General features: G+C 51.1%; 2 protein-coding genes across 2 annotated transcripts; both read right to left on the bottom strand.

Moving 5' to 3' along the window:
- Positions 1-1,302: 1,302 nt before the first annotated feature.
- QC762_611230 (Type I Iterative PKS) lies at positions 1,303-9,141 on the bottom strand (the record flags this gene model as incomplete). Its single annotated transcript, XM_062892802.1, has 6 exons — positions 1,303-2,210; positions 2,304-6,198; positions 6,293-6,999; positions 7,056-7,431; positions 7,488-8,489; positions 8,578-9,141. The coding sequence occupies 6 exons, from the start codon at positions 9,139-9,141 to the stop codon at positions 1,303-1,305; spliced, it is 7,452 nt and encodes a 2,483-aa protein (XP_062740069.1).
- Positions 9,142-10,834: 1,693 nt separating this feature from the next.
- Positions 10,835-12,293, bottom strand: QC762_611220 (uncharacterized protein). The gene is made up of 4 exons (XM_062892801.1): positions 11,808-12,293; positions 11,654-11,746; positions 11,357-11,597; positions 10,835-11,300 (listed from the first exon to the last, which is right to left on the bottom strand). Exons 1-4 carry the CDS (start codon positions 12,121-12,123, stop codon positions 11,027-11,029), a joined length of 924 nt encoding a protein of 307 aa, XP_062740068.1. The 5' UTR covers positions 12,124-12,293; the 3' UTR covers positions 10,835-11,026.
- Between the last annotated feature and the right edge of the window lie 708 nt (positions 12,294-13,001).

Raw genomic sequence — 13,001 nt, 5'->3', positions numbered from 1 at the left:
TATGGACTTGAAAGAAAGGCACGCCGGAGGGGTCCGATGGAAGCACGGAAGCTGCAGATCGCCGTCGAAGCATCTGGATCTTAGAACAGTCCCCGACCCCGCTCTTCTCCGGACAAGCACACGCAAACACCAAGTACCGCCCAGACTGTCACGTCAAACCCCGCATGGTGAGGGGCAAGATCGCGACATTTTGCCCCGCTTCCTCCCTCGACGTGGCCATCCCATCTATTCCGCGCACCAGGGAAGGCATTATTATTCAGCAGTCGCCTTCGCGAGTGCTGAACACGGTGTCGCTTTGAATGCTGTGGCAATCTACTGCTACCCACCTACGAAGAAGGGGTCCCTTACATCGGTGTGTAAGCCCAAAAGACGGTGCAGCTTTCCATCGGGGCTTGCCACGGGTGTCGTTGCCCTGTGCTGCCCAGGGAGCTTTGGTCGCCAGAAAGGTGCCCATCAACGGCCTTGATGAGATGCATTGATGCTGATTGGTGGGGTGCCTCGTGCTCGGGGTTCGGATGTAGGACGGAAATGCTGTTGAGCTTCCACATTGGCTCTTTTGTCCGTCTTTGCATATCAGGATGGCCATTCACGCCATTCCGCTACGTTGTCGACGGGAGCTCTTCGAGGGACGGGAGAACAGATGGAGGCGGGACCTTTCGATGCCAAGACCGTTGCTGGCAGGGGTTTTAATAGCTTGCCCCGCGTTCGCGTCATGGCAACTGGTCCACCCATTCATGGTCTGGGAATAGCTTCAAACTTTAACTTAGCTTCCCATATTTCGCCAGCAACGAGGACGCTTTGTCAGACGTGTACTGTACGTAAGCGGCTCACATCGGAGAACTATGGGGTACTCTCGGAAACTCGTTGGGCCCTGGGCGGAGATAGTCGGCTTTACAAGACACTGCAAGCCTTGGTTTGTAGGCATGTGACGGACAGAATAATTGGTACTGCAAGTTAGTTATACACAAATTAACACCTTTTTAAATAGCAGATAGGCCTCTTAATATTCTTTTTATACCTATTAACTATCTTTTAAGGCCTATAGACTATCTTTCGATGCATGGTCTACAACTTATGCAGTGCTGGGTGTTTTGTCTACAACGTGGTAGGTACCCTTTAGGGCAAAAACACTCCTCCTTCATAGGTATTACTAGTACACGTAGTGCATTTGCTGGAGAACACACATTGATTTTAACAGATTTCGGAATAGCAGCTCAAGTGGTAGATGTGCTTTGATGCCCGATATAGGTAGGTAGTTATGCTATGATGGTTTAACACAGCGCATTTCCCAGACTTCCTCCCTCAAACCCCATCAACATATTTCACTAGAAACTCAAATCCCTCTCGCACAACCTTAGAGCCCTGCGGATGCCTCCTTTCCCATCCTTTACCGACATCAAACAAGTGCTTTGCTCCCTCGTCAACAATTCTCAACTCAGCATCAACACCTCGTTCTTTGAGAGCCTGGTGCATCCGTTGGGCTTGCTGCCATGGTATCAAGTCATCTAGCCGAGGGTGAACGATAAAGGTCGGTGTTCTGTACCGATTTTGTTGCACCTGGGCCAATGGAGACACCGCCGTAACCTCCTCCTCAGACACCTCTCTTTTTCCATTGATCGCAGAAACTCCACGCAGAAGAACCTCGAGTGTTTTGCCATGATGATTCATGTACAATGCCAACCTGGAGCGTGGATCAACGACTGACATCCAGCCACCCACCGCCTTGGCTGAAGATGGTGGATTGTATGCCGTGATGGGTTGGTCAAGTGTCATAAAGGCGGAGTCAGCCGCGATAGGGAACATCGACTCTGACCCTTCCGGAATGTTTGGTTGAGTCCAGAAGGGGTCGTTGTAGTCCGAAGGAGAATAAACGGCGAGAATGGCTTCTGGTGGTCTAACATCAAACTCGGCCGATTTCCACGACAGACTCATGGCTAAGTGGCCACCGGTGCTCCAGCCAATCGCGACGACCTTCTCACCATCGACCCGAATATCGGTTCTCGCCAGAGGAAGAGAGGGAAGGGTATTCCTCACCCATGAGAGGGCGGAGACGGTATCACACATTGGGCCTTCTTGGAGAGTCGTTTCGGGACAAAGGCGGTAGTCAATGCTGACCGGAAGGAACCCTTTGGAGAGGAGAAGTTCAGTTTGACAAGGTCGAATGTCGGCTCGTGAGAGCATGATGTGGCCCCCGCCATGAATCATCAAAGCTGCAACTCCAGTTAGCTACCATCTTTTTTCAAACTCTATTACCCTTTTTGAGAGGGCTTCTGCATTTCTTAAGCACAAGCTTGAGGACATACCTATGGGACGAGGCGCCGCTGAAATATCAGATAGTGTAACTGGGTAATATATGTCTGCCATCAGGTCAACACCGCCGATACTCTTGAAGCGCATCGTCTCCATCCTCGTTTGCTCTCCGATATTGGACTCTCGCTCGGGTAAGGCATGGGCAGTGATGACTCTCAAAATCTTTCCCTCTTGTGTCCCGTTATCGCTCCATTCCACAGACGCAAAGCCAGCCTGCTTTAGACTCCTTTCCCAGGTCAGCTCATCGGCCAGGGCATGGGTCCGTCCATCGTTAAATCTCCACCATCCCTCCAATAGCCCAAAAACGAGATCGAACCAGTAAAGATTCCTCGTCAGCTCTACCAAGCATAGCAAGCCCCCTTCAACTGGATCCAACAGCGCTCGAATATGACTGGCCGAGATGCTGAGGTTTTCAGTGGCATGTATGCAGTTTGTCGACAGGACAATATCATAGTACTTGTCCCGCTTTGTGCCTGGGGATTCAATGTCCAGCGTGGTGAACTGCATCTCGATTTCCACCCCATTTCCCCGAGCACTAGAGGCCACCAGAGATGCAAACCTTCTCTTTGCTGCCGCAACAAGGGATGGGGACAGGTCTGTGAAGGTGTATTGGACTGTCATGTCGGGTCTCTCAATCTGGCTCAGGGCATGTAACAGGGATCGTGTTGTGCCGCCTGTTCCCGCCCCGATCTCCAGAATACGGATAGTTTGTCGAGTGCTCATTCGTACAAGGGAAGACAGATAGTCAACCAGAACCAAGGTACCCGTTTTGAACATGGGGGCGTTGAGGTAGACGTCTTCAAGTAACCCCCGGGCGGAAGATGTACCGAACAAGATGTCGATTGGATCGGCCGCGCCCGTCAAGCACGCCGAAAGCCGGGAGGCTGTAGCATCTAAAAGCTTGGCTTCGGAGGTGTGCTGCGGAAACCGAGAGAGTATGGTGGCTTGGAGGTCAACGGCGGAAGTCGTCTCGAGAGGTGTGTTTGTCCGCCAAAATTTACCCAGGTCATCAACAGAGATCAGCTTCGAGTCTTGCAAGATTTCATACAGCTGCCTGACGAGCTTGCTGTGTTTAGGATCGAAGGAACCGATGAATGGAACCTCTGATCCTGGCTTGATGAGGCTCAAATCACAGCCCAGATTACCAAAGGCGGACAGGACGTATTGTGTGACGAGTCGGGACTGAACTGGGTAGACGTCCATGCAAAAGTTCGAGAAGCGAGTGGCGGAAGCATGTCGTGTGTAATTGGCTGCAGCCTCACAAAACGAGACACCAGCGACGCCCCCGAGATCCTCTAAACCACTCTTCTTGCAGTGGCCAGACTCGGAGCTCGTGGCGATATCTTCGTCAGTGAAATCAGTAGGGCAAGATGAATCATTCGAGTCAATCTCCGAGTTGAATAGATCTGAACTAGTCAAAGGATCCGATCCCCTTGTCTCAAAACTGTCATTTCTGAACACTTTGGGTGCTGATTGGGAAAATGTTGGTTCCGTCGACTGTTTCCCCACGAGGCCGACGAGAGCTGCGACGTCGGAACATGCCAACAGCTCAGGCTGTGAGACTTTGACTCCAAACATATTAGAGATCTCAGCCAACACGTCACCAGCCAGTAAAGAATCGACCCCAAGTTCAGAAAGAGTGCTCGTGGATTTAATTTCGTCGACCGGCATCTCAATGATGTTACTGAGCACCCTCCTGATGTCATGATCCACTGATGACTGGGCCTTGAAGTCTTTTATTACTTGAGGAGTCTGGTCGGGATTTGTCTTGGTGATGGGTGTAAAGGCGGCTTCCATAGGCGGGGTCGGCTCGGTTGGCTCGGTTGGCGATGATTGATGGGGTTGTGTAGTCAAGGGGAAGGAAAGTGAAGCGCCATTCAGTCGCCCTAGGGTGAGTTCCAACGACTTGAGGGAAACTGCCCTGAAAGTAGCCCCCATGATGGCGACAACCAGTTCATTGGAGGTTCCATCGTAGACCAGAATGTCGTTTATTATCGAGCGAGAATCCGGCTCCGTATCATAACGGGTATATACCTTCCAGCTGATCGATGACTGTCTGTAAGCTGGTGAGATGATTATTTCCTCGATGGCAGTGCACATGAAGACTTGCCCAGCGTTCCTGGGACGAAGACAGTTAACGTGAATACCCGCCACCTGAAGAAAGTTGTCCAGGGTGACGGGGTCACAAATACCCTTTGGCAATCTGAAACCAACTGGAGATTCAGAATTAGTAGGAATACCGACTAACCCAACAGCCTCGTCGCCATGGGCCGTCAAGGATTTGACGCCTTGATAGTAGGGGGCATAGTCGACCACACTCGAAAACAACTGGTAGACCATCGGACCTGCCACCTTGCTGGACGTCTCCAGGCTATTTAGACGATCGACGCGAGATCGTCGAAACAATTTACTCATAGATGAGAGCTGAGCATCTGCGCCCCCAGATGGCAATGCTATGCGGCCTCGTGCATGCTCTGTCGAAGTGCCTTCAGCATTCAGGCTGGAGATGTTGAACGACCATGACTTGGTGTCAGTCTGATGCAGAGATATGGTTGTCTTCGTGTGGCTCGTCGCAATCCCAAGCGGGGATGACATCGCCAAAGCCTCGAAATGAGGCATCATCAGGTCGCCTAGAGGCATGTCGGCAGCTATTTCAACGCATTTGGCGCCGAGCTCCAGGTAAACTGAGGCGGGACACAAGCCATGTCCAGCGACGGCGTGTCCATTTGCTGCGAGCTGGTAAAAGTCGACAGTGGTGTTGACCTGGAAAACGTGCTTCATGTTTTCAGCTTCAACCAGGGTGATGAGATCTGCAGAAGCGGCATCTTGTTTCGTTGTTTTACCGGTTTCCTCCGACCCCCTTGGTTTGTAGTCAATCCAATGCTGTGTCCTGTCGAATTGATATGGAGGAACCGGAACAAAGGCGTGTCGATTCTGAGGACCATGCTGGAGGAACGGCCAATACCGCACACTGCATCCAGCTTGCCAAAGCTGGGATGTGATCACACCAATGTTGATCATCGCATCATCGTTGCGGAGGCCAGCGGGTAAGTAAATGTCTGGCAATTTGCCTCCTGTCTTGTTGTTATTGCGCTTGACCAGTTTGATCATGGGGATGACTGGTGACGAGGTGCCTGCCTCGAGCCAGATGGCTCCCTGGGGATATGATGCAGTGATGCGAGCGATGGCATCGGCGAAGAAAACCGGATCTCTGGTGTGCTGTACCAAACTCTCAGCTGTGAACTGCCAATCCGAAGTCTTGCGGGTGCAAGTCTCGATTTTCAGACGCGGTGATTTGACAACAAGACGACGAGCCATCTCGGTGAGCTTCGCGAGAATTGACTCAGTCATGTGTGAATGATAGGCATGAGTACTTGCCAGCTGCAGGCACTTGATTTGCTGCTGTTGACAAACGTATTTCGCCTGGGCGATAGCCTCTTGGTGGCCAGAGAGGACAAAGCTAATCGGGCCATTGTAGCATGCAATTTCAACCCCACTGCCGGTTTGTTGTAGATTCTTGTTGACCGTGTCTCTGATTTCCCTGGCTTGAGGCTCAAGACACTCAAGAGAAAGCATGCATCCGGGTTCCGACCAGTGATCGCGAATCAGGCTTGCGCGACCGGCAACAAATCGGAACCCATCTTCGACTGTCAAGGAACCTCCAACAACCAGGGCGGATATTTGGCCAAAACTGTGACCAACAAGTGTGATGTCGGATGTCTCCAGCCCGGATTCCAGCCAACAACGGGCCGTAGAAACTTGCAAAGCCAGCAATTGACAGTGCTGACGAACAATGTCATGCAAAGCCGGAACCGATTCGGAGGACGTGAAAATGTTTGGCACAATTGCCGGAAGGGCAAGAGCAACACAGACATCATTGCAGTGGTCCTAGAGCTTTTGTTAGCGCCATGTGCAAACAATCCAAGACTCGGGGTAGGATACGGGTGAATTCAGGGGTATGTAAACAAAGAGCGCCACTCACAAGGTGTCTGCGCAACACAGGGCATGAATTGTAGAGATGTTCTGAAATCGAAACACTCTGCCCTGTTTGGCCACCAAATGCAAGCACTACTGGTAGCTGAGTGGTGGGCATGGACGCTGCCGTCGTCTCAAGACAGGCAACCATATCATCGTGACTCCTGGCTGTAAGGGCCAGTCGGTGAGGGAACTGGGGATTCTGGGACTTGTTAATGTTGTAGACGATGTCCCCAAATGATGCGGGGAGTGGTGTCCAGGACTTCAGCGCAGCAATCATGGACTGCAAATGATTGGGTGACTTCGCCGCGAGAAGTATTGGGTAGGATGTGGGAGCCGACAGCACAGACTGGGAAGCTGGTTCCTCATATTCCCTGACAAGAATAGCAGCATTAGAACCTGCAGCGCCATAATTGTTCACAAGCGCGACTCGTCGGTGGACTGGGCTCCAGGGCTTGGCAACTTTGGGGATGATTATCTTATCTGCTGGGGTTGTGGTAATGCGAGGATTGAGAGTGTCAAATCCAGCCTGCGGGGGAATGGTCTTGTGGTGCATCATGAGAAGGGTCTTTATGACGCCGGCCACGCCTGATGCAGCCTCGCAGTGCCCGATACTGTCTTTGGCGGAGCCGACAAACAGGTGCTCGGTGCGAAAGGGACCACAGAGAGCCATTCTTATGCTCTCATACTCCTTAGGGTCCCCGACTTGTGTGCCTATGATGGCATCAGTGATGTGGTCCCAGCAATGTCAGCACAAGAGGGGCAGTCACCAGTTCCATGTGCTTCAACGTAGGTAACTTCTCCCGGGCTCACTCCTGCCGTTTGTAGAATTTTCTTGTATAGTGAGCATTGTGATGACGACTCTGGGACAGTGATCGGACTGCAATTGGAGTTTTGGTTGATGGCGGAAGCCCCGATGACTCCTAAAATTGCGTCACCGTCCGCAACAGCTTTGGACAAGGGCTTCAGCACCAATATACCTGCCCCTTCTCCTCGACAGTACCCTGCGGCAGAGCTATCAAATGCATGGCTTGCTCCGTGGGGGTTGAGAAAAGAGCCTGCGGCAAGAGCTTGGTGCAACTCGGGGCTGGTGATGATGTTCACACCGCCCGCCAAGGCAAGTTCGCACTCGCCTGTCAAAAGAGCCTAGCAGTCCATGTCAGTCACGTCCAATGAACAATGGGCCAAATCTGGGGCCTTACCTTCGAAGCTGTGTGTATAGCCACAGCGCTTGAGGAACAAGCAGTATCAACTGTAACCGCAGGCCCATTCCAGCCAAAGAAATGGCTAACTCTCCCACTGATGAAGCTTCTCAACAAACCCACCGCAGTGAAAGGAGTTGCTTGGTGTCCGGCAAGATTATGTTGATATTCAACCTCACCAACGCCCATGTATACACCCACTTCCTTTTGCTGGTGGGTCTTAATCTGGTGATATCCTGCGGTAGCTAGAGCCTCATATGCAACCTCAAGGGCAAGCCTTTGCTGGGGATCGATGTGTTTAGCTGCTCGCCCAGCAATATCAAAGAACCGGTGGTCGAAGCCCTTGACAACCTCATCCCTGAGAAAGTTCCCCTGGTATTTGGCTTCGACCAGACGTGAGGCAATGCTGGGATATGTCGGATCAAAACGGGACACTGGAAGAGGTCCAAACGCAGTGTTCCCTGAGACCAAAAGGTTCCAAAAGTCTGATAGGGAGTCTGAGCCAGGGAAGCGAGCAGACATGCCGATAATTGCGACCTCGTCCTCTGGCATTGAGGTGTTGGGTGAGGGGTGAGGATGGGTAATCGAACGCGGAACAAGGCCTCCAGTATGGGAACCAATGGGTATGAAGACGAAGTTGTCGGCTTTCTCGACACAGTTGCGCAGAGTTTGTAACCAGTGGGCTCGTTTGCACAGCGTGAGATCGATGGCAATATCGTGAAGTGATGTCGCGTTCGGCGGGACGATGTTGGCATCAGCGGTTGATCTCAACGGTGTTTGCAAGGCCGCGGCGGCGGGAAGCTGAAGTTCCCCAATAGAGGCACAGATTCTTTTGAGGGTTTGGGCTCTCTCCTCATGCCGTAGGTGATGGTAATGGCCATGAAGCCCAATATCGGTCCACGGCAGGCTAGCTTTCTGCAACTGTCCTTCCAACCAAAGTCGCTTGCTGTTTGGCACCGTCACGGTGAGAACGCCCTCATCCAGAAAACAAGAAATGTAGGCCTAGCAACATGTTAGCTTGTACAGGCCAGCCAAAAAAGGTTGAATGACTTGCATCCGGTATCTGGTCCAACAGTGTCTCCAGAAACACCCTATCACTCGGGTTCCTCAGGCGCACACAAATAGCCCTTGCGTGATCAGAAGGGCACTGACTGGAATCGGCGTCCACTGCTGCGCCAATACAGGCCCCAAGTCGCAAGGCAGCGGAAATATTACGCTTGAAGTCATCCCAAGTTGACGCACTAGCAAGAGATGATGCCGACAGCCAGCCAATGCAGAAGCCCTGAACTTGCTGATGCGGTGTTAAGGGTAGTTTGTTTCTAGGAAGACCTCCAAACTGAACGGCGAGGTCTACGGCTTGAGACACGATTGTCAATGGGGCCAGCAGAGTGTTGTGCCGCCAGTCATCATTGGTGTTTAAGAGAAGCTGCCCGCCTTGGGCAAAGTCGGCGAGAAGATGGAAAATCCGGCCAGGGTGAAAGTCTAGCCCGAGCTGTTGTCCGAGTATAGACGAGAGGGAGGGCAAGGTTAACAGGGCTTGAGTGATGAAGTCGAGGGTGGGATCTTTCAGGAGGTTTTGTTGTAGTTCCGCCAAGGCCTCTCGTGTCCAATTGGTCACTTGGGGACCAAGTAAAAAGATTTGTGGCCGGGCCATTGTAAGAAGACTTGTTGTAATCGGTGTCCAACAGTACGGTTTGGAAAAGATAAAGGTCCGCCACAACAAAAGCGAGAACAGAGAGACTTGATATACAGATAGACAGCAGTTTACAGGTAAGCAAGCCTACCAGAGCTGGCAGCACCAACTGGCGGAGTTGAGAAAAAGTCGGTATCCACACGCAGCTATGTGAACAGCGAGACTAATCGGGCAGATGGGAAGGAACGAACAGCAAATCTCATCACCCTTCCTCCACCATATCTACCTGTCTATCTTGCAATCCCTGACTTAAGGGGTGTTGCAGTGACCTGCTGGCCAGAATCTAACTGAATGTCGTATAGATAATACGCACCTATATGCACGTACGGTTTCATGGAATCTCTGTCCTGGAACATGCACATGACACCGGATACCCGGTGTGCTCCTTTAATTCCAGACACCTCAGCCGGCCACGGAAGCAAGTACCCGGACAGTTGCAGCAGCTGCATGGGCTGCACCCCCACCATCCCAAGTTTACCCAAAGATGCCGCCCACAGCGGGTGCATTATGGGAAGGAGGCACCACAGAAGCCTATCCAAGCAAGAGTTGCATTGAAATATCAGCTAGTATTTGAATTGGCTGGCCAGGTTGCCCCTCCTGGATCATAGATTGATGAATTGCACTCAGTCATGATCAAAATGTGGCTTGACCCGAGTGAATGGGACCGAACCTGGAAGCCGAGCGTGTGCATGCATTCCTATCGGTGGCGGCTCGAGCGGTTAACGGCCCGCAAGTTTAACCTTGCAGGCAGTTTTCTACCATACCTTCTTGACGTCGGGTAGCGGCGGCAACTGTTGTAATTGTCATGACGACTCGCCATTGTTGAACCGTAAGGTAGGATACTCAGGCCAGAAAGACCTCACCAACTCCGTCTTAATGACCTGGGGTCAATTACTTGCGAACCATGCCTCGTAAAACAGTTGTTAAGCGTTTAAAGATAGTTCATAGGCGTTGAAAGATAGTTTATAGACCTTCGAAGATAATTATGGTCCTTTAAAGATATCTAAAAGGTCTATTAATCTGCTTTTAAGGCAGGGTCAATAATCTTGTATAGGTTAAGTTTAGTACTTTTGCTGCGCCAATTATTTTGTGGGGAGGGTGTTTCCTCAAACCATTCACATTGATATAAACTAGACCAAGTGACATGGCGGAGACAGATGAGAACCATACGGAAGTGGAAGGGAGGGGGAGAGAAAGGGGGGTATCGTTTTGCGCAGGCTTACACCAATCGGATATTCCATCCAAACGCCGATATGTTGATTTCATGATCACCCAAGTCATATATTGAGTTGGGTGCATGAAACGGGGTTAATGCATTATGTGACCTCAAAGTAGCGGTCAAGATTCGCTCAGGCAATGAGATGTTGCGATTGCCTGCGCAAGTGTGCATGCAGTTCCATTGTTGTTGAAGATTTCCAGTTTCTCCCAACGGCGGGTTGTACATGAATACCCCGCGCGGCAGTGGATAGATGTTTCATTTGTCACTCTCCATAAGAACTGTGGGCTACGAGGTCCCAAGTGGGGGGTTGCTTCCGTATGCATGTGTTGTTCGATGGCCCTGTAAAATGCTGAATGGACCGAAAAAGGAAACCCGGAATTATGTAACGTCGTGGAATATGACTGGGTGGGACTTGCCAAGCAACGTGATTTTCTTGGATTTCTTTGACAGTCACCGATATCTTCCACACAGAATGACAACGGGTCCTGGAGATACGTGTGACATTTTATTTAGGGGGCAAAATGCCACACTAAGGCAGGCATCTACTAATTTGAACACAGACAGACATCGGAAGGCTACAAGCCTTCAACATATCTCAGGTAGTCTGTCATCCTGTGCTTCACCTGCTCAGTTTCCGTTCCAGACAGCGGGACCAGGCATGCGATAAGCGGCGGGGTTGTTGGTCCACTTGTTGTAAGCAATGCCGGGGTCATTGGCATTGTAGATACCGGGGATGCGGACAAGAGGTGAGGGGTTGCCACCACCGGGCCCGGTGATCTTCAACTGTGCGCAGGTAATGTAGAACTGAGCGCGGCGTACGTGACCCTCGTGCAGACCAATGTGCTCGATGCGGACGAGGTACTCTCCAGGGGGGGTCTTGGGCGGGATAGTGAATTCAAGCCTGACATGTAGTGTGAGAATTTGCTAACAAGGGGTCAGGGTTGACTTGGAACTCACCTGTCCTTCTGCCACGAGCACCAGTTCGTGTCCACATTTCCTCCACCGCGGCAAAGACCGGTCTCGTAGACCTTGAACCACTCGCCGGAACCATCGTAGGTAGCGACACTGCCAGGGGCTTTGGACATGTAGATGAACCCTGGGCCGGGGTGTTCAATAAACTCGTTGTTGAAGACCTTGAAGCCGATCTTATCACCAGCCTTGACCTCGTATGTCTGTACGTTGCCGCCAGGCTTGGCGCCTAAATTGAGACTTAGATTCTTGAATATTCCACATGTTTTCATCTGTTAGGCTTACCGCGGTTGCACCGTAATTCATCAGAGGTAAGGATGTCGGGAAAGGCCGGATTGTAGCTGTTAGAATTGCGTCGAACGTATGTGTACTCGCCACCTTTCCATTCTTTTGTTAGTATAACCCCAACTGCAAGAAGGTTAATCATGAATTGTCATACCGATGCGCTGGCCGTTCACAATCAGTATGTTGAAAATGTAGTGGGCCTGGGCTTGGGCCGCGAGGCCAGCCAAGATGGTGAACGACGAGAGCTTCATGGCAAGCGGTTCCGACTTGGAGGGCAGAGGAAGTTGAGGATTGATGGGGTGATGGGATGTCAACGGTATGTCATTTATTAGGGCGCGTCTGCCCTCTAAATATATGTCCATCGACCGTCTCCTGTCACGGCTGAACCTGTTGCATATTCTGCGCTTTGTGATCCAAGGCTGAGATCTTGGCTTCATCTCGCGGTTCTTTAGTCTCCAGATCAAGCACATCTACCGACTGCGGGGTGCATTCTCCGGGTCCACGAAACCTGGGGAAGAACCATTGCGTTGCGAACGAATCAAGTTTCTCCATCATAAACCGCCTAAATAGCCTCATTAGACCAAACAAGACCTTTTTTGGATACCACAAGTGTCATGTGGCACAAGTCCTATCCCGTGCGATGGAGCCGACACGGGATAGGGATCAGCGTGGATGCTGAAAAAGGATGAGGGAAACAGTCCCGGTAGTGTTTCAAATTCCCGATTGGAGCGGGACGAGTCCTCTACTACCCCGTGTCGTTCCCGGCGTAACACTTGTCCCAATAAAGCACGGGGCAGGGCTTCAACTGCCGTTTGACGTCAAGTTCAAAGTGGCAGCAGGGAATGCCGAGCTGGACTTGTGATAAAAGTAAAGTGCATCAAGGCACAAAGCATTCTTGGCTACTATACAATAGGGAGAATCTTCCACCAGTAACTTTGTTTATTGGCCAGTGCCGTCAACATTCAATCTTTGAAAAGTCCGGATTGGCTATTCGATTACAGGATGTCACCACAAACCTAGTGCAAACTCGCGATCAAGTCAGCACTAGTTGGCTCAGATTAGAGTGACTTGGCTCCAGACGACCCGATCGCTTGCAGTTGAACGGACATTGCGGAAGCCATCTTCAGGAAAATAAGTAAGCAATATAGTCGCGAACAATATGTTAAGCCGATAGGTATGGGACGATTCTTACTTGGCTTTCAAGGATATTAAAAGTTCAGCAAGGGAGTTGATAAATATATTCTGAACGCGGACATTAATTTTATCTAAGGTACCCAGTGGGAGTATTGACCCCACCCTACTTCATCCTCTACGTATGAGGCTAATCATACAACGGTAAGGCGACAAA

The sequence above is a fragment of the Podospora pseudocomata genome, chromosome 6, assembly GCF_035222375.1.
Source record: "Podospora pseudocomata strain CBS 415.72m chromosome 6, whole genome shotgun sequence".
Classification (NCBI taxonomy): domain Eukaryota; kingdom Fungi; phylum Ascomycota; class Sordariomycetes; order Sordariales; family Podosporaceae; genus Podospora; species Podospora pseudocomata.
Note: the sequence above shows the minus strand (reverse complement) of the source record. Positions and strands in the feature narration are given on the sequence as shown.

Excerpts from the sequence above, each read along its gene's own strand:
- QC762_611220 (XM_062892801.1), bottom strand. The coding sequence starts at position 12,123 with ATGTGCTTGATCTGGAGACTAAAGAACCGCGAGATGAAGCCAAGATCT. Across the intron at positions 11,747-11,807 it reads TGTGAACGGCCAGCGCATCG|GTGGCGAGTACACATACGTT; the intron begins GTATGACAATTC and ends AAGAATGGAAAG. Across the intron at positions 11,598-11,653 it reads TGAATTACGGTGCAACCGCG|GCGCCAAGCCTGGCGGCAAC; the intron begins GTAAGCCTAACA and ends GTCTCAATTTAG.